We start from the raw sequence: 21,498 nt of genomic DNA, 5'->3' as shown, positions 1-21,498 counted from the left end.
AGTATTGGAGTTTCAGCTTCAACATCAGTCCTTCCAGTGAACACCCAGGACTGATCTCCTTTAGGATGGACTGGTTGGATCTCCTTGCAGTCCAAGGGACTCAAGTGTCTTCTCCAACACCACAGTTGAAAAGCATCAATTCTTCAGCGCTCAGTTTTCTTCATAGTCCAACTCTCACATCCATACATGACTACTGGAAAAACCATAGCCCTGACTAGATGAACCTTTGTGACAAAGTAATGTCTCTGCTTTTTGATATGCTTTCTAGGTTGGTCATAACTTTCCTTCCAAGGAGTAAGCGTCTTTTAATTTCATGGCTGAAATCACCACCTGCAGTGATTTTGGAGCCCAAAAAAATAAAGTCAGCCACTGTTTCCACTGTTTCCCCATCTATTTCCTATGAAGTGATGGGACTGGATGCCATGATCTTAGTTTGTGGGAGTTAGGATTGTCACAAAATATAGACTGAGAGGAAAACTCTCATCTTTGCCATGGCCAGCAGGGGGAAAACCAGCTCTGGAGAAAGCTGACTTCAAATAGAATCCAGCTTTGCCTCTGACCAGCTTGTGTGGCCCTGGAGAAGTCGCTTCACCTCTCTGAGACTTAGTTGTCACATCTATTTCGAGAACCATTCACTGCATCACTCAGTAGAAATCAGAAATGAATGAGATACAGGTATAAAGATTGAACATGGGATTTCTCAACACCGTTTGACAGTAATTCCAGTGTGTCGAGGCTGACATTCATCTTGTGCTCACCAGGTCTCAGATTCTGTTTAAGCGTTTTCTACACATTGACCCATTCAATCATCACAACAGCACAACAGGGAGGTTTTACTGTTAAGTGCATTGGGGAGGTAGGAGAAGTGTGGTTCTAGTAAGCTGCCTGAGATCACACAGCTAGCAATGAGCAGAGGCCAGATCTGTCCTACCTCTCACCTCATGCTGTCAGGAGCCCTGGCACAGGCTGAACTGAGGTCCTCAGTTCAGGAGAGCTGGTCCAAGGCCCCCCAGCTGCCCTGGGGGTTCAAGGGCTCCCTGGGGTGACTTGACCTCATGAGGCAGCCTTCAGACAGAAGGCCCTTGAGTGAAGCAGCCACTGTGTGACCCTGGCCTCCATTAACCCAAGTCTCCCATGAGGATGACAGTAGTTCTTCCTCACAGAATTGCACACAGCACTGAGATGACTCCTTGGCATTATGGGAAAATGTGTCCTGGGCCTCTTGGCAGGAAAATGAGATGGCCTCCTGGAAAGGAGAGGCCCAAGGTCCCTGGGGTGATAGCCTGGGTCAGTCCTCTGCAGAGCTGATGCAGCAGTAAATAAGTAAGTAAAGTCGCTCAGTTGTGTCCGACTCTTTGCAACCCCGTGGACAGTAGCCTACCAGGCCCCTCTATCCATGGGATTTTCCAGGGAAGAGTACTGGAGTGGGTTGCCATTTCCTTCTCCAGAGGATCTTCCCGACCCAGGAATTGAACCCAGGTCTCCAGCACTGCAAGCAGACGCTTTATGGTCTGAGCCATCACTCCACGGCAAAGGGGAAACTGAGGGCATGCATGTTGGGGAGGAAGAAGGGCCACAAAAGGACCTCAGCAGTCTTGGGTGGAAGAGACCAAGGCCAGGACAGCGGAGCCTGCAGGGGCTGGGGAGAGGTGGCTGAGCACTGGGAGATGGGACATCACCTCCCTGAGCAAGTGACCCCATAGCCACGGCTTTAAATACCAGTCCTGCCACTTGCTACCCTGTAACCTCGATGTGTCTCTTGTCCTCTATGAGCCTCAGTTTCCTCATCTGTACAATGGGGACAAGAGCAGAAGGGTGCTGGGAGGAGGTCATGTGATCAGGTGTGCTGGGGAAGGCAGCCCTCCATCATGGTGGTGCTATAGCGGAAGCAGAGTGAGGCTGTCTCTGTGACATCTCAGGTCACTTTCTTGCCCATTCTGGGCCTCAGTCTTCCTGTTTGTAAGACAAGGAGGTGAGGCTGGATAATCCCCAAGCTCCCTTGAGCTTCGAATCCAGGTCTCTGCTTACCTGGTTGCACATATCTCACATCCCCCAAAATCCCAATGGAAGGAATGCAACGGACCATACAGGAGGTGCTGAAAAGGCTTTTTATTGCTGGGGGTGAAGGGTGACGAGCATAGGATGTCCTAACTGTAAGCACGTGTATCTGAGAGGTGTCCTTTGACTGGGCTCAGTTGTCACTCCTGGGGGATGGTCCATCCCAGCAGCACCAACCATCCCAGAGGAAAATGGAACAGAGATTCAGTCAAGTCCCGGGAACCAATCTGGAAGGAGAACCTGGTGTGAGGCATGGACACCCTGGGACCCTTACCTGCTCCTGCGTTCACCAGACATGGCTGCAGGAGTACTTTCCCCAAACCCTGCGGCTCTGAGGATTGGGGAGGGACCGGCACCTGTGGTTTGGGCTCTTTCTCTGGCACCTGGCACTGACCGCCCCCCTCCATCCCCTCACCCTCCCACCACCCTCACCTTAGCAACAATGGCCAATGTGAAAAGACTGATCAGGGCCCAGAAGAGTCAGGACTCAGGTCTCAGTGTATGATCAGGATCAGGGATGAGACTAAGATGCGATCTGGTCTCTATCTGTGACCAGTGTCAGGGCTCAGTCAACTACTGGAGTCAAAGCTCAGTCTGACTGTTCCAGGCTCAGTCAGCGAGCAGAATCAAGCACAATCTGCATGTGTGATTAAGGGTCAGGACTTGGTCTGTAACCAAGATCAGGGCTCAGTCTGCCACTAGAGAAAGAGGAGAAGCCAAGCTTGTTTCTGCTTCTCCACAGCCCCCTCTGGGGTGTCTCCCTCAGCCCTGGGGCCTGGACCCAGCCCTCACCAGCAGGCAGACATCCCAGCAGTTTTCCTCACTTGCGCACTTTAGTTTCCTGTTGGGTGTTCTGAGGCTCACCTGAAAGAACACAATTAGTAGCAGTTCTCAAGCTCCAGCACTGGAAAGTTGAATACAAATCAGATACCAGTGACTGCCACCCTCCAGCAGGTCAGACTTGACAGCCATGGGACCTCTTGTGTATCACTCCATCTCTCTGAGCCTCAGTTAGCTCATCTGTGAAATGGGTATGATAATACTACCCATCCCCACAGGGTCATTGCAAGGATCCAGTGAGATAGCATATAAGAAGCCCAGAGCAATGGCCCAACAAACTGTGTCTGTGGCTATTTTCTAGAAGAACTGCCTCCAGAACCCTCATGCTTCACTCATCCCATGTCTGTTGCCCACAGCCCCAGCAACGCCAGCCATGCTAGAGACTCTGGCCAAGGAAAGTTCCCACGGGCTGAGGGTGAAACCACACCTCCTTATAAGAAGGGAAAGGGAAGGGACGGTATTTATCACCAGTGCCTACTGGATATTAGGCTCTTGCTGATTTTTCTTTAAATCCATTCATCAGCTAAGCTGTGTTTACAATCTCCTTTCACCTGGGAGGAACCCGAGGCTCAGAGAGGCGGAGCCAGTTGACCAGGATTGCACAGTTGCTAAGTAGCAGATCCAGGGTTTGAACCCAGATCTGGCCCATCCTCTTTCTCACATCATTCTGGGCAGCAGTTTCTGCCAGTGGGACAAAGAAGGGCAGCAGAAGCTCTCAAAGGCTGACCGAGACCCTCAGTCTGCAGGGACCCCTCCAACCACACTCTCCTGACTTGCTCAGGATGAAGGGTCCTCAGCTTCTCCGGGATCCCCTGATCAGACCTGCTGGTGCTGTAGGCATAAAGTGGCATACCATCCCTAGTGAGGCTGCAGAGGGAGCCCCCTCCCGCTTACCCAGGCTATTACTTACCGATGAGTTTCTTAACACACTCTACATCCAGGCTTTCAAGGAGTTCACGGATTCGTGGGCACAGCTGAGGATCACACAGAGCCAGGGAAAGAGAGAGACACACAGAGAGAGAATTGGAAAGAGGGAAGGAAAGAAAGAGGTCAGGAGGTGAGGAGGGAGAGGAGAGACATAGAAGGAAGAGGCCTGGTTATTACCTGCTATGAGCACCCTGCCCACCATCCGCAGAGATGCTCACTATTTGGGGCCTCAGAACTTCTGACCCTTAGGAATCTAGAACAGAGGAAACCTAGAATGCCCATATCTGAGATCCGGAGGACACTGGAACCCTAAAAACCTCAGAACATTAGAATCCCAGTACCTTAAGTATCTAGACTACAAGCATCCCTGATCCCTGTGCTCTTAGAAACCTTGTCTTTTGGACTCTGAAACCTCAAGGGTCAAATGGGGCCCTGGGAACCATAGAGAAGTGTTTCTCACAATTTTGTGTGCATACAATTCCCCAAGGATCTTGTTAAAAGGCAAATTAATGAGCAGCAGGTCTGGATTGGGACCTAAGAGTCTGTATTCTAAAAAATGCCCAGGGAAGGTCAGTGCTGATGGTCTGACGACCACAGTTTGAGCAGTGACCCTCTAGTTCAGTAAATCTCAGGGCCTTCTGAAGGAATAAAAATAATAAATAAACCCAGATTCCTAGCCCCCTTCTAGAGTGAATAATTTAGAATCTTTGGAATTTAGGGCACATTGTACATACAGTTTTGTATGATACATAGGAATCTGACCTATGGTATATATAGTTTTGGTATTTAAATAAATTAAGTAAAGTTGTATTGAAATAAGAAAAATATTAGCTAAAAGTCCTATTGGCAGTGGCATGGATACGGCAAATGTTTCAAATGTGGGACCCAGTAATTTCCACTCATGTTGGGCTCCTCTTCTCCCCAGACCAGGCTGAGTCAAGTGGGGTGGGACAAGGGGGAGGTAGCAACTGACAGCTCAAAGGGAAGTTGGCCCCTCAGAAAGGAAGGTGCCCAGAGAGTGCAGCCCACCCATGGAATGTCACACCTGCCCCCACCATCCTGGCTCTGAACCCCCAGGAATGGGGGACTCACCTCATTGTGCACTACAGAGGACACCAACTGTCTTACAAGGTTGACTCCAAAGTCCACAGCATCACTGAGCAGCCTAAAGCGTCTGGAGAAGAGAGGAAATTGATAAAGGTCGGTGAAGTTGGCAGAGCAGTCAAGTGGGAGCAGTGGGAGGAGGGTGAAGATGGTGGAGCACCTCGATGTCAGGTGACGTGAACTTCTACCCAGAGGGATCATCACTTAGAACCCAATGGTTGACCAGCAGCCCACCCCAGTACCTCATGAGAGTCTTATCACCATCCTGAGACCTCATCCTTCCATCTACCCATCCATTCTTTTATGCATCCATCCATCTAGCCATCCATTCATTTGTCAGCACATATTTACAGAACACCAACTATGCTGGAAACCAAGCCTAACTGGGGCACAGTAATGAACACAGCACAAACAGCTCCTATTATGGTACCTAAATATTAGAGGCCAAAATGCTTGTTCTGAGTTTCCTGTAACATCTTATGGAAAACCCCAAATAAATTTTTTGGCCAACCCCATATTAAACAAGCTTCCCTAAGGCTGGCTCCTTCCTACCTTCAGCTCTGAGCATACTTTTCACCACCTCAGGGCAGCCCTCCCTGACTGCTTGCCTAAGGAAGGACTTTGCAACACTTTGCACTATTGCATTCTGTTAAGTGTGCTGCACTCCTCAGGGATCTTTGCCATCTGAAATTCCCCGTGTGAGCTCGTTACTGCTGGACTGAAGGCCTGTCTGCCTTCCCCTCAAGAGAATAAGCTCCACGAGAGCAAGGTCCTGGCTTGCAGTCACCAACAAATTCCTCAGGGCTCAGAATGGTGGCTGCCTCGCATGGAGCAGATGCTCCACATATTTTTGGCTGGAAGAATAAATGAAGTAAACATACGAATGAATATATAATGACAACTTGTCACAGTTATTCAGAAGGGGGAGAGTAGATCTGGAAAGAGAAAATAGGAGGAACCTTGTTTTAGACCCTGAATAATGAAATGTACATTGAGATGGAATGCGGGATAGGTGTTGTAGGTGCCAGAGCAGCCCATCAGAGGTCTTGAGTGGAAGGAGTTTATCTGAGCCTCAGAGCAAAAGCTAGCGTGTCTAAGGCAGAGTGGGCAAGGGGGAGAGCACAATGATATGAGGGTGGACCCAGATCAGGCAGAGCCTAGATGGCCCTGGGAGGGCCTGAGATTCCATCCAAAGTGGAGAGAAAAGCCCCCTGAGGGTTTGGAGCAGCAGAGTGGAATGCCATTTCACAGATACGGTCACTGAGACCCAGAAGGCTGGATGATTTCCTTGGCGCTAGACGCTAGGCAGTGTCCAGTAGGGCTCAGGCATTTGGACTTTGAGTCTTTCCAAGTGATGGTAGGCTGCAGAGCTTATCTTTGGTTTTTGGGGGGGGTTCTAGGCAATCTGTGATGATCAGATCCCTTCTTGGAGCAGGATGGACTGACCTCTACTCATTGCTCAGCCTTGATACCTGCCAAGACCAACCTGCCCCAGTCTTCAGCTTCCACACCATTTCTCCCCTCCCAGCCAGGAACAGGATCAGTGTTTTTCTCGCTACCCTCACCTCTGGACTAAACCAGCTTTTTCAAGCACACAGTTTAAGATTTAGATTTTATGGGTTACTGGAGTTCAGTGACTTAAATGGAGAGAATTAATTTTTCAAAGTCTGATTTTGGGAATCTTCCATTGAGTGGAAGATGATTAAGGCAGTCTGAAATTAGAGCCCATGGCAGAAATTACTCTTCTTGCCCACTCCTAACTAGAGGCGAGAAGGTAAACACAGTATATTATTATTGCTGTTATCATTATTTTTTGAGGGACATTATATAATAAGAGAAAGGTCAGTTCTTCAAGTAGATATAATAATGCTAAATGTGCACGCAACAGAGCTTCAAAAACCACGAAGCAAAAACAAATAAAGCTGAAAGGTGAAATACACAAATTCACAGAAATGGTTTGAGAGGTCAACACTCCCACCTTAGTAATGTGAAGAACCAAGAGACAGAAAATCAGGATGGATATTATTATTACTGAAAGCTTAGTATGTGCTTGGCCAAATATTCTCCGAGTATGCTAAACACTAGCATTTTTCTCATTTAGTCAACATAGTAGCCTATGAGTTAGGTAATATTACCAACCTTAGTATACAGATATGATAGCTAAAGCTTCTATAGGCTAAACTGATTACAAAGACACAAGTGAGTGGCAAAGCTAGCTTGACTCCAGAGTCTGAACTCTCTCTCTCTCTCTCTCTCTTTTTTTTTTTACCATACTCTGCTCCTTCCAAGGCAAGGAATAGGGCTGAAATTATGGGCCCCAACTCCTCTGGAATTCCTTGCTCTGCAGAGATGTGTGGGCCTGACCTGTGCAACACCGTGAGTGAGACGCTTTCTGGGTTGTTGGTGCATTCTCCCACAACCACCTTGGGGTCACCAGTCTCGGCATCAGTTTCAATGCTGACACTAGTTTGGAGGTCCACTTTGAGGCCCAGGTCAACAATGTCACCCAACAGAGGCCTGCAGGGAAGAAGATTCACAGTGAACAGAGGTGGAGAAGTCGCTTCACATTGCCCACATGAGTCTCTCTCTCTAGATGGCCATTGCATGGGATGTCTATGGATAAAGTCAATAGTGTGTAAATTTTTTATGGAATCTGCATTCTTACATTAGGTATTACTTCTCCTGGCCACATGGGTTTGGCTAATATGAAATTTCCATACAGTATCACACCATTAAATAAACTAAAAATAATTGTTCACATTTCTTGAGTACAAACCCTGTGTTAGTATTTCACAAAACTATTTCTCCTGGATTAAGCCTTTTAATCTTGACAGCAGTACCATGAGGGAAAAGTACTATCATTATCTCTACTTTCAGTGTGAGGAAATGTTTGGTATAGAGAGGTTAAGTAACTATTCCAAGATCTCATGATAGTTCAATGATGAAATCACAGTACACTTAATTTATAGACTCTTCTACAATCTGTGTTTTCTTTTCTTTTTCTATTTATAAGGTAATTAAAATGCTTAGAAATTACAATTTCCATATAATTTTCACATGCCCTTCATTATGACCTGTACACTACTATATGGCCCATACTGGTCACTGCCACTTAAAGAGAATCTTGAGAGACAAAATGATGCTGGAGGAAACTTTGCCAAAGGGTTAAAAGTGTTCATGTCTTCTCAATTTTCAACTTTTATCATTAGATTAAGTTTTATGATTTTGGAAATATATTTCATGGAGGATTTTTTTTTTCCCCCATGGAGGATTTTTTAAAAAAGATTTCATTCTGGGCAATGTTTCTTAGAACAATTTAAAGGTTAGGATTTAGGAGTTGCAAAGGCCTTCTTATTTTACTGATTGGGAGACCAAGGCAGCAGGGTGGAAAAGTGCCTCATACCAGGTTGGAGTCCTATTGGCCATACCTCCCTGCCTCTTCCAAACCTCAGATTCTAAGGCTACTCACAGGTTCACGGTGACGTCAGCAGTGATGGGGATTGTCACATCAGCACTGTCGTCAGAAGTCGCTTCAAATTTGATATCCGGGACCTGGACGTTCCTGATTCTCACCCTGTGTAAAAACCATAGTTCACCCTTGTCACTCCTGCTGACCACCTTTGCTGGGCTCTTCTCTGCCAGCGTTGTGCTGAGTTTTGAGCCTCATGGACTTTACCTGCTTTGGTCTCATGAGAGCCCTGCTCAGGGGTTGGATTCTCTCCATTGGATGGCATGACAGACTGAGGATCAGACAGCTGTGATTTCCCTCAAGATGCCAAGGGTGAATATGAGTCAGAGCCAGAATTTTTTTTTAATTGATGTATAGTTGCTTTACAATGTTGTGTTAGTTTCAGGTAGACAGCAGAGTGTTTCAGATATAGATATGTATAATTATAAAGGTATTTTTATTTCAGATTCTTTTCCATTATAGGTTATTACAAAATACTGAGTATAGTTCCCTGTGCTATATAGTAGGTCCTTGTTGGTTGTTTATTGTATATATAGTAGTGTGTATAGGTTAATGCCTGGAGTAGGAAATGGCAGCCCATTCCAGTATCCTTGCCTGCACAATCCCACGGACAGAGGAGCCTGGTGGGCTACGGTCCATAGGGTTGTAAGGAGTTGGACATGACTGAAGCAACTTAGCATACGTTAATGCGAAACCACTCATTTCTCTCCCACACTGTTTTCCCTTCTGGTAACCATGCGTTTGCTTTTTATGTCCACAAGTCTGTTTTGTATAAGATCTTTTGTATCATATTTTAGATTCCATACATAAGTGGCATCATATGGTATTTGTTTTTCCTCCGTCTGACTTACTTCATTTAGTATGATAACCTCTATGTCCATTCTTTGGTTGCTGCAGACGGCATTATTTCATTCTTTTTATGCAGAGACAGATTTTGAACCCAGAACTGCCTGGCTCCCAGACGTTATGTGTGGAGCCACCTGTGTGGTGTGAATTCTAGTTTTCTCTCTCCTGAGGCCATTCAGACTTTTATACTCAGCTATATTCAGAGAAGAAAAGTCTTATAGGGACTTTAGGCATCAGCAAACAGATAGAGGTGAGGAAGAAGAGAACCTTCATCCTGACCCTGAAATCACAGAATGAGAAGGTCCAGACCCATGAGATGCTGGACAGGCCCTGCAGCCCTGACTCTAATTTTCCCAGGCTCTGGTAGAGCTGGCCTCAGACCGCTTCTGCTCTGCAAGAACACACAAGGTTTATTCATCTTTCTTTCTTTTATATTAAACTTACCTCCCCAAAGATACGTATTCCCTTTTCTGGGAACAAAAATCCCCAACATGAAGCATTAACTCACCTTGTATCACTGTTCACTTCTTGAAAAATTCTAGAAATGAGTTGTTCCAACAAATTCTCAGTTTCCAGGGTCTCCTCCACAACCTCATCCAAACATCTGGATTCCAATTCAGTCTTCAACCTCTGAAGTATAACTGCAAAAACAATCTCCGTTTAGTGCAGTACACAACTTAAGAAGCAGTTCCTAGGCACCAGGTACTAATGAGACTACTTTCCTAGGTTATTTTATTTCATCTTGTAACACCTCCATAAAGTAGATGGTACTATTATCTGCACTGTCAGATGAGGAATTAAAGGATCAAAAGATTGAGAAACGGGCCGAAGTCACACAGCTGGGAGACCTTGTGCCTAGTATGCTGTCTTCATGCTAATATATGCTCGTCATTTCAACAAAGCAATCAATCCACTGAGCATCAGTAGATACTGATTGCACATCAGCTCCTAGTAGTGAAGATTAAGGAGATGCTCAAACAGAATAAACTGAGAACAAAATAAGAAATGGAAAATGTAGAATCAAAGAAAAACATGGCTCCAAATCATTAAAGTGGCAAGTAGGAGCCCTGGATAACAGGCCTAGAAAGCAGTGATTCATTCAGGAGCAGGAGGACAGAGAGTCCTAACAGAGGGTCTTTCAGAGAAAAGAGAGGTTTGATAGAGGAAGTGGCATGGCAGATGCAGAATGGCACAGTTGAAAAGAGTTCAGAATATATGTGTAGGAAAGAATTCAAATGAGAAACAGGAAGGCAACAACTAGCTCAAAAAAACACACAAAAGGCTACAGGAAAAGATATGTAATCAGAGTACTCCAACTTGGCTCTGCAATGAACAATATCTACCTAATTAAAATGATGGAAATAGAGACGGAAACTCCGTCTGGTCCTATAGATAATCCAGACCCTTCTGCTTCTGAGCCCAGTTTTGTCAGCACTGAAACTGTAAAGTGGGTCCCTCCTATGTCTTTGACATTTGCCCAAGCCCTGGCGAGGTTTAAAATGAAGTCATATACAGAAATTAGTTTCTCCTATAAAGCATGTTTGTCAGGGTGCTGGGAATGTTTCCAGAAATTGAAAAGAAAGCGAAGTTCTTTCAAGAAATCAGAATTACAAGAAAATGTGATTAACTAGAAAGGTAGGTAATTTTAAAGCTACCTAGGCTAGGTAGGAATCCTTTTCCAATTAGTTAATACAAAGTACTAAGTAATTGAATGGCCCAACAAAAGAATATGCTACAAATATAAATAAACTATTTAAGTAATTAGCCATAATTATGAAAATGTGAAAATATGAAAAAAATAATGAATTCTTTCAGAATTAGAGAAAAGCTAAGTGACATGAATTATAACCTTTCATCTGTGAGACTGACAAAAAATTCAGTTGTTCAAACCAGTGCTGTCAGGAAGTAGAAAAAAAGGTAATCTCATAGGCTATTGGAGAAAATGTTAGCATAGGGTATTATTATTTGTCAATATCTACTGTAATTTAAAATATGCATAGTTTTGAACTTTTGAAATGTCACTTTGAGGAATTTATCCTAAGAACATATTAGAAAAGTTTACCGTGATAGAAGATGGCATCACCAACTCAATGGACATGAGTTTGTGTAAACTCCAGGAGTTGGTGATGGACAGGGAGGCCTGGCGTGCTGCTGTTCATGGGGTCGCAAAGAGTTGGACACGACTGAGTGACTGAATTGAACTGAACTGAAGATGTAAAGTGATATTCAGCTAATCTTGGCGTGTTTCTAGAAAAATAATAAACAATGACCCTGGAACCAACTAGTCACCTCTCTTAGTAAACAACCCATAAAGAGAGTCCCTGCTACAGCCTTTGGTAATACAGGCATAGTATTTAGCAGGAAGCTCCTAAGTGCCACTGACCATCCCGGTTGTTAACTCACTTTCAGATGTACTGTCAAAGATGCCAAGTCTGCTCTCAAGACCAGAATTCACTGTCCTCAGAAAACTGTTGCCACGATCGTTAAGAAGAGATGCTGAGGTCCCAGCGAGCAGGCCGCACAAGAGAACAAGTTTCCAAAGCTGAAACATCTTGTCTTGACACCTGGACAGTCATGGGAGGAACAGGAGTGAGAATTATCCACAGGGAAATGGGATCTTGGATGAGCACCTTTGACTCTTACACTAAACAGTGCTTGGATTATTTCCTCTCTTACAGATGGGCAGCCCAGGTCAGAAAGCTAGAGCAACTTGCCCAGAGATAAACAACTAGTGAATGAAAGAGCTACTATTGGAAAAATCATGCCTGACTCCAGGTCAGAGCTCTTTACCATATGCTGGTTCCTCTGCCTGGAACATTTCCCTCTTCTTTTCATTTTTTACCTGAGTCACTTCCTACTGACTCTACAAGTTCAGTAAGATAGCATGTCCTCTAGGAAGATCATTCTAGACCTCTCCCCAGAGTCTAGGTTAGGGGGCCCCACTCCATCATCTTGCTGCCTTCAATGTATGACCAAAGTCCTGGGTACCAGTTAGGGAAGACTTGGCTGCCTTTCCCATCAGGCTGTGCACCTCTTAGAGGAGGGATTGTGATGTATCTCACTATTGAATTCACCACACATAGTAAAAACCCTGCTCCTTGCTCAGTCCAACAAAATAAAGTTTGCTGAATAAAAGTATGAACACATAAACGGGCACCACATCATGAGCAAGCTTTTCATGTCAGTTTGGCACTTTTGGTTGAATCCATTTCTCAGTTTACACTAGTCAAGATTATTGAATTAGACCAATCCCTCTGCCTCCTGCCCCCAAAGCCTTCTGAAGGCCTTAGCTGGAGTGACAATAGGTAGAAAACCCATCGTTCACAGATTTGGAGAAAAATACTTACAAAATCCTTGCTCACCTGCACAGTCTCCTGAATTCTGCTGGGTGGTGATGGCCCTTATATCTCCTGAATGGTGATGTGGTGGGAGGCTGCCCCCGGAAACAAGCCCTGTGTCCGGAGCCATCCAAGGAGACTCCAATGAAAATAACCCCTGTCCAGAGTGAATACAGAGAGACTTCTGAAGCAAAGGTCACCCAGGATGATTGAATTGGAATAAGTGGATATGGAGAGGACTTTGAGCCAAGACTAAGAGCAGGTTCTCATGCTGCCAAGACAGCGGCCATTGCAAGTCGGGATAAGGACCGAGAATGGATGAAGTGGAGAATGTTCTGGTAGAAGAACCCATAGTGATCATCCAGCTTAAGTCCATCAGTATTTGGAAATGCAGGCTCAGAGGGAAATTACTGATACTAATTCTATCAGTATTTGGAAACCAGCTTGATGTCCCCCAGTAAATAAGGACAATGATGGGGCTAGAATTGTGGCCCACAGAGTCAGGGTCAGTGACCAGTGAGGTCATTCTTCCCAAACCTTCTCTTATGTCTGAGTGCTCTCCATAAAATCCCTCACAGTGGAGCCAGCCTTAGGGCAATGTTTTCAGTTCAGGACCACGTTCCTCTGCCTGCCTACTCTAATTAGTCAGTACAGTTCCTCCCGTGAGTGAACAAACCCTGCCTCCATACGTGCCCTCACGTATGCAGGATTCCTATGCACACTTGCCCCCAGCCCCTCTACTGTCAGTGCAGTGGCCAGAGGTTGAAGTACTCAGCTTCAAAACAGCATCCTTATCGTGGCCCTGTGGTGTGGTTCACTGCCACCCCAAACTCATCTACCTCTCCCTCCACGGTCTTACTGTCTTCCTTCTGTTCCAGAAAGATGTCAGCCCTTTTTCTGACTTTGACCTCCACACAGACCATTCCCTTTTTGCAGAACTCGCCTGCCTAGCTGACCCTGGCTCTCTACATCACCTTGCAACCTCTGTGATGGCTCACCTGAGGTGGTCCCTCCCCATCTTCCCCAAGCGCAGCTTCTTGCTGGCTTCTGTCACAGCAGATTATTATCATAGACTTTTCCACTTGTTCTCTGCCCTCAGCAAGTTGTTACCACCCTTTCCTCTAGGGCTTTCCTCTCACATGGGTCCCAAGACCCTGACCTGGCTCTAGAATGCTCCAAGCATCTCTGTGGCATATGATAAGGCCATCCACTACCTGATAAGGTGGTGAGGGTCCCATCCTTAGAGATGCTTGGTAATTTGACCAGATGACCGCTAACATCCTGTGTGACTTGATGTGACTGTGAGCCATGATTCGAAATTTACTTGGTCTCTCATTTGAAGATCAATGTGGCACATTTGTATGACTCTGACTCCAAGGTTTTTTTATTCTCCCTGAGTCTGGCTACCCCATGGGGATATGGTTCCCTCAGGCTTCCTGCCTCTTTCCTTTTCTCACCCGCCTGTCCTCCCAAGACCCACATCCACCTGGTCATGGCCTCCTGGAGTCACACTGGCTGGTGTTGGGTACTTTCTCATCACGGACCACACCCAGGACAAAGCCAGCTTTTTTTGTCCTCTGCAGGCAGCAGTGAGTGACATTCATTAGCCGTGATGCCCAGCTCCCAGTAGGGGCAGGTGAGTGTCAGGGCCTGGGCTTGGCACTGCAGTTCCTCTTTCCCAACTGGTGCTCAGGACAACTCTGTGAGGAGGTTCAGAAAGCCCAATTATCTGGTTGAGGAAACAGAGGTTTAGGGAAAGGAGGTGACTGGCCCAGGTCTCACAATAACAGGGCCCAGAATTTGGGTCCCCAGGGAAGGACATTTCACACACATCACATTGAGGCCAGCTGGTGGGGGCAAGAGAGTCCTTGGACTTGAATACCCTGTTTATTCCTTGACCTCTGCTGTTTGAACTGGTTGTAATGCCTGGTGCATTGGGCCCATGTCAACCCGGAACACCCAGTCCTAAAAGTGCAAATGCATGCCCACTTGGCATTAGGTTGGGAGCACCCGCTAGTCACCCAGGGTTCTCTCCTCCATTTGCCCACCTGCATCTCGGTAGAAACCTGGAACCCTGTCCTGGACATGATAGCAGCCAGAAGAATGTAGGGGTAGGTCCAGAGGTTTTGGGAGTTAGCCTTTCTCACCCTGACTCTGGTCCCACCATCAAAGCACAGGGCAGGTGCCCAAGCCTAAGCCAGGGACATGGAGAACCCTGTCCAGCAGAGCCTTGGGCCCTTCAGCAGACCACCCTCCCAGACTGTGCCCAGTTCTGCAAATATCTGAGGCCCTTCTTCTCCTGGTTGTGGGCACAGAGCTGAGGGCTGTGCAGAAACCTTGTGCAGAGAGTTGTCCCAACTCAGGAACACAGCCCAGGGAACTGAATGCGATGTAGTGAGCTCAGACCTGGTATTGGCCCCAGGCTTCAGCTGGTGAAATAGGTAATCAACCTGTGTTTGGATCCTGGTGGCAAATGGAAATTAAAATGGTACCGAAGGACTGCTGCTCATAGCCTGGCTGTAGTGCTGGGCCAGCTGAGTTTGAATCCTCTCCTCCTGTTACTGTCTATGCAGCCTGGACAAGGAGCTTCATCTCCCTGAGCCTCAGGTCCCCTGTGTGTGAAATGGGACTAAAGATGGGATTCTCCTCCAGGTGTGTGGTGAGGATGTGGTGGGATAATGTGTATGAAGGGCTGAGCATGAAGTACCTGATATGCAGTAACACCAGTAATGAAATGATGATGACAGTTGTTTCTATTGTCAGGCCATTTCACTCCCCTCCAACTCAGGTCACCCATCTATACGTGGTCCTACCCCAGAGGGTTATGGAGAAGACTAAGTGAGATAAAGCACTCAATATGCTTAATCTTAAGCAATGGCTACTGCATTTCTTGGGCTTCCCTGGTAGCTCAGATGGCAAAGCTTCTGCCTGCAATGCAGGAGACCTAGGTTTGATCTCCAGATTGGGAAGATCCTCTGCAGAAGGAAATGGCAACCCACTCCAGTACTCTTGCTTGGAAAATTCCATGGATGGAGGAGCCTGGTAGTATACAGTCCATGGGATCACAAAGAGTCAGACACGACTCAGCAACTTCACTGACTGCATTTTTTCCTTTTGTGTGCAGTAAAGACTGAATGAGATAAAATGGGCTCAGGTCTCCAGTATACCAGTGTCCATGAATCCTGGCTCCCTTGGGTGATGGTGTATAGCTCTTGGCAGCTGTGCCTCCTCATAAACCGAAGTTTCCCTTCTGGGGCTGAGTTAGTTAAGACAGTACCATGGTCTCAAATACGATCTGATTGAATATAGGGATTGGATGGGGCTTTATGTTAAGAAGCCCTCGCAGGCAGCTCCTGAACTTGGAGGGAAGGATTGATTAGTGATGTCTGCCGCAAGTTCAGGAGGGGAGAGTGGAGGCACTGCGTGTGTGCCACTGTGGGACCAGGTCATATGCAAGAGGCCCTTTATCCAGCGATGGGCACACCAACACCACTCGATCATGGAGGGTGGGATTCTGGGACCTGCCTGGTGCTGGGAGAAGGAGATGAAGACCTTTATCTAGGTTCCAGTCTTGGCCAGTAAAGAACCTGCTTTGTGACTCTGAGTAACATGTTCATTTTCTCCCAAGGTCTCCGTTGCCTCTAACTACAAAATGAACAGAGGTTCCCTGCTACATGGCTGACTCCTCGGGGCTCTGAGAGGTGGTCAGGAACATCTAAGGGATACTTGCTACATTCCCACCTGTTGGGCCGCCCCACACTCTTGCTTTGAGCCTGAATCCCATCGGTTCCTTGGGCACAGTGACAACCACCTCCTCTCTGATGCCATAAGGGCCAAAACCACAGACTTCATGCCCAGGCCCTGACACAGAGCAGATTTTCAATAGATATTCATTACAGCTTGCATAAGCATTTTTAATGCTGATTAATTAAAATGTACCCATCAAGTAATCCATGCATTTTACTTGCAACAGTACAAAAAGCATGCTCTAGGTCATCCTGGGATATACATCCCAGAACTTTTCCTTGTTGGTGGTATGACAGCAGGTAAATGTCATAACCTCTTGGAGCTCTGTTATTTTTGCTTTCAACCATGAAAAGGAGCACTAGATTATCCTCTAACCTTAGAAGAGCTGCTGGGGGCACTAAATGAGGAAATGTCAGTAGAGAGCCCAACCCAGCCCTGGCTGAGGAAGGTGCTCCATGAATAATAGAGATCATCATAACTGCTATCACTGCAATACCTAGTTGTGAGTTGTGACCTAAGGCAGCATTCAGGAGCCCTGGAAAATAGGGAGGGAGACAAGGGGCAGTGTGTGCAGTTCTCGAAAGTAGATGAGGCTGTAAGCAAATCAGAGCGCTGCCACTTACTAGCCTTATGATCTTTCCCTCCTAGAGACTCAGTTTACTCACCTGTAAATAGGGCAAGTGGGTGTACCTACATTGCTGAACTGGTCTGAAGAATACACAGTCAACATATACAAATCTGGACACGTGGTCCCTAAAGATTTGCTTTCTTCCTCGTCCATTGGAGAGGGAGCCCCACTAGGAGGGATCTCATCTGTTTTTTTCCCTGACATGTCCCCTGTGCCATAACAATGCCTTGTGAGTGAAGCTGATGAACACATGCTCCCTGACATGTTCTTGTCACTGTTATTATAACACACAGATCGGGGACCCTGCCCATGGCTGACTTCCCTGAGGGAGAGCACGTCGCTCTGTTTTCAAGTGCTTTCTGTGCACGTCGGCCTCTCCCCAGACACGGGCACTTCTGCTGCATCAGAACCCACCCCTCCCTTCTCTCTGGCCCCATAGGTGACCACAGGTATGTGTAGCTGCTAAGGGTGTGGGCTGGGCTGGGCTGGCCCGAGGTTTCTCCCCTATGCACGTTGCTCCAGCTGGTGGGAATGGAGCAAGTAGCCCCCAGACATTCCTGACCACCTCTCAGAACACCAAGGGGTCAAATGTGTAGCAGGAAGCCTCTATTCATTTTGTAGTTAGAGGAAATGGAGACCCTGGAGAAAATGAACATCTTACTCAGAGTCACAAAACAGGTTATAAACTGAGCCAAGCCAGGAACCCAGATCAGGGTCCCTCCTCCACTCCACAGCGCTAGGCAGGTCCCAGAGTCCCAACCTCCGTGAACTTGTGGTGTCCATGCGCCCATCACGGGCTGGAGGGGCCATTAGAGATGACCTGGTCCTGATCTGGCGAACATGCAGTCGTTCCACTCTCCCCTCCTGCACTTGGGGCAGACATCACTAATCAATCCAGCCCTCCAAGCCCAGGAGTGCCTAGGAGGCCTTCTTGGCAGAAAGCTCCATCCAGCCCCTACAATTAATGAGGTGTACATGATACCAGAGTTCTTGGAATCTCTAACATGGTCCTGACAGGAAGCTGAGGCTTAGTGAGGAACTGCACCTCCCAAAGCTTATACACCAGTCACCAGGGAGCCAGAATTTATAGACACAGGTGTACAGGAAGTCTGAGCCCATCTAGGTCATGTGGTCTTTATAGTGCATAAAATAAGAAATCTGGTTTCCATTGATTAAGGGTAAATCATATTGGATGCTTGATCTCCTCCCTTCATCCTCTCCATAACCCTGTGCAGTGGGGTCAGGTCCAGATGGGACACCTGAGGTATAATAATAATATCATCATCAGTGTTGTAACCATGTATTCGGAGCCTACACACATTATCCCTCCACATCCTCACAGCACACCTAGGAGGAGACTCCCATACTTGGTCTCATTTTGCACACTAGGGACCTGAGGTTCAGGGAGATGAAGTCCCTTGTCCAGACCACAAGTCAGCAACAGGGAAAGAGAGGATTAAAAAGCAGTCTGCCCGAATCCAGAACTGAGGTCTGACCATCGTCCCCTTGGTACCCTTTTAATTTCCATTTTACCACGGGGATCCAGGTACCAGGTTGTTTACCTACTTTACCATAAGGCAGCGGAAGCCTGGGGCCAACTCCAGGTCTGAGTTCATTATATCACTCCCCACCCCCTGGGTTGAGGTCTTGAGGTAAGAACAAGTCTCTCCACAAGATTTTACTCACATCCCTCAGCTCTGTGCCCACAACCAGGGGAAGAGGGACCTCAGATGTGTACAAACCAGGCTCAGACAGTGTGGAGGGTGGTCTGCTGACGGATCCAGGGCTCTGCTGGATGGGGTCCTCCATGTCCCAGCACCAGGCTTGGGCACCTGGCTGCCACCTTCTCCCTGCTCTGTGCTCTGATGGTGGGACCACAGTTACGGTGAGGAAGGCTAGCTCCTCAAGCCTCTAGCCCTGCTTGTACTTTATCCTAGCTGAGTTCATCCGGTTCCTACTGAGACGGAGGTGGGGGACCGGAGGAGATGGGCACAGGTGACCCAGAGGTCTCTGCTGGTGCTTATAGGCCCGATGCCAAGTGGGCACCCATCTGGGCTTCCTGGACCAGGTGTTCCGTGTTGACATGGGCCCCAATGCACCAGGCATAACAACCAACTCAAACAGCAGACATCGAGGAATAAGCAGATATTCAAGTCCAAGGACTCTCCTGCCCCTCCAGCTGGTCTCAATGTGACCTGACCGTCCCTGTGGATGCAAATGCTGGGTTTCTGTGCTTGTGAGACCTAGACCAGCCACCTCCCTTCCCTGGACCTCAGTATCCTCAACTGAAAAATGAGGTTTTCCATGCCTACTATGTGGCTTGTCGTGAGCACCAACAGCGAAAGTGCACCCTCAGTGCCAAGTCATTCGCCTGGGTCACAGTCTCCCTAGACTTTCCAGCAAAGAGGTTAAAATGATGACCTCTAAGCTCTCCTGTGACTTTGATATCTGTTATGTTTCCATTGTGGTTGTGTGACGCTTGAGTAGGCATCAGATTGGAGGAGAAAGACTTGAGTCTACAAATGTGTTTCCAGGACTTCCTGTCGATATGAATGGCAGGAGCTGACTCTCCCTGGCTTCAAGAAAAATAAAAAGTAGGAAGTGAGACATGTATTTGAACGGAAATTTTTGTGTCAAGGAGGACTTCAGGCACACTTAGACCAAGGCACTATAACAATACATTGTCTCATTCCCTTTGTACAGCTTCTTTTTCTAGTGAGCTTTGCTGAAACATTTGTATATAAATACTATCTTGAGGACAAAGCAGACCCAGGCAACATGTGAAGACCTAAAGCCCCCTTGTGAGTCATGAGATCTAGCCCAGGATTTTTCAATTTCCTTTACATTTTCAAAGCACCAATATTAGTTTGGTTAATATTTTCAATTATTTTTCTCTTCTTATTTAATTTATTCCTGTTGTAGTCTTTATTGTACTCCTTGAGTGGTTACTTAGGTCTTAGTTATTCTTCTTTTTCTAATCCCTTAAGGCACATTGGTAGGTTGCTTATTTGGATTTTTCTTGCTTCTTTATGTAGGTATTTATTTCTATTCTTCACATTTTAGCACTAGGGATATTATGTACAACATGGTACCTATAGCCAGCAGTGATGTACGATATATAGAAAGTTTGTTAAGAGAGAAAATTCTAAGAGTTCTCATCACAAGGAAAAACTGTTTTTCTTTTTTATTGTATCCATATGAGAACTTGAATATTAGCATAACCTATTGCACAGAAATCAAACTATTGTCTTCAACTTATACAATGTTGAATGTCAATTTTCCTCACCGAAAAATGGGGAAAAGATTAGTAAAAAAAAAAAAGTGTAAACTGTTTTTATGAGAGCTGAAACTTCCTAAACCCTCTGTCTGTATGGGACAATAATGACAAGATAGCTTGGGTAGAGCTACCAGTTGGAAAGTATGGTCTCATTGTTGGGGCAATATTGAGGACTGGCCCCCACTTACCAGGAGACAGCTCCTGAGCAGAGTGGTGGGCAGAAGAGGATTGAGAAGCTGGAGGGAGGGAAGGAATGATGACCAGCTGGTGGAACAGCCTGGACAAAGGCTCAGCACTGACCCGAGTGGACTACTGCTCAAGAGAAGTCCTGAATTGTGAGACCTCCCTGTTTGCTGTTGTGGGAGTTGGGATTGTCACAAAATATAGACAGAGAGGAAAGTGCTCATCCCTTTGCTACGCGCAGCATGGGAAGAACCAGCTCTGGAGGAGACTGACTTCACCTGAAATCTAGCTTTGCCTCTGACTGGCTGTGTTGCCCTGGAGAAGTTACTTTCCCTCTCTGAGACTCAGTTGCCACACCTCCTCCAAGAACCATTCACTGAATCACTCAGTAGAAATCAGAATCTAATGAGATGCAGTGTATAAAGACTTAATATGTGCTTTCTCAACACTGTTTGACAGTAATTCGTGTGTCAAGGCTGACATTCATTTGTGCTCACCAGGGTCAGACCCTGGTAAAGCACTTTCCACTCATTGACTCATTTAATTCTCACGTCAACACGAGGGAGGTTTTGCTGTTAACTCCATTGAGCAGGTGAGAGGACTGGTTCTGAGAGGTTAAGTAAGTTGGCTGAGATCACACAGCTGGCAACAGCAGAGGCCAAGTCATTCTCAGGTCTGTCCAACCTCTCACCTCACACTGTCTTAGAAGCCCCAGCACAGCCTGAACTGAGGTCTCTTGGGAGAGCTGGTCCAAGGCCCCCCAGCTGCCCCAGGGGCTCAAGGGCCTCCTGAGATGACTTGACCTTGTGAGGCATCCTCTAGACAGAAGGTTCTTGAGTGAAGCAACAGCTGGTGCAGGCCTCTGTTTGACCCTGGCCTCTTTTAACCCAAGTCTCCCATGAAGACGACAGTGGTTCTTCGCTCACAGAATTGCACACAGCACTGAGATGACTCCTTGGCAACATGGAAAAATGTTCCCTGGGCCTCTTGGCAGGAAAGTCAGATGGCCTCCTGGAAAGGAGAGGCTCGGGGACCCTGAGGTGATAGCTTGGGTCCATCCTCTGCAGCGGTGACGCAGCTG

General features: G+C 46.8%; 1 protein-coding gene across 1 annotated transcript; it reads right to left on the bottom strand.

The window, feature by feature from the left end:
* Positions 1-2,878: 2,878 nt before the first annotated feature.
* On the bottom strand, positions 2,879-11,795 carry LOC133044463 (short palate, lung and nasal epithelium carcinoma-associated protein 2A-like). The gene is made up of 7 exons (XM_061125844.1): positions 11,648-11,795; positions 9,753-9,885; positions 8,399-8,503; positions 7,294-7,446; positions 4,918-4,999; positions 3,809-3,872; positions 2,879-2,922 (listed from the first exon to the last, which is right to left on the bottom strand). The coding sequence occupies exons 1-7, from the start codon at positions 11,793-11,795 to the stop codon at positions 2,879-2,881; spliced, it is 729 nt and encodes a 242-aa protein (XP_060981827.1).
* Between the last annotated feature and the right edge of the window lie 9,703 nt (positions 11,796-21,498).

This window comes from Dama dama, chromosome 23 (assembly GCF_033118175.1).
Source record: "Dama dama isolate Ldn47 chromosome 23, ASM3311817v1, whole genome shotgun sequence".
Taxonomy (NCBI): Eukaryota; Metazoa; Chordata; class Mammalia; order Artiodactyla; family Cervidae; genus Dama; species Dama dama.
Note: the sequence above shows the minus strand (reverse complement) of the source record. Positions and strands in the feature narration are given on the sequence as shown.

Excerpts from the sequence above, each read along its gene's own strand:
- LOC133044463 (XM_061125844.1), bottom strand. The coding sequence starts at position 11,795 with ATGTTTCAGCTTTGGAAACTTGTTCTCTTGTGCGGCCTGCTCGCTGGG. Across the intron at positions 5,000-7,293 it reads TCACTCACGGTGTTGCACAG|ACGCTTTAGGCTGCTCAGTG; the intron begins GTCAGGCCCACA and ends TCTCTTCTCCAG. Across the intron at positions 2,923-3,808 it reads GTGTGTTAAGAAACTCATCG|GTGAGCCTCAGAACACCCAA; the intron begins GTAAGTAATAGC and ends GTGTTCTTTCAG.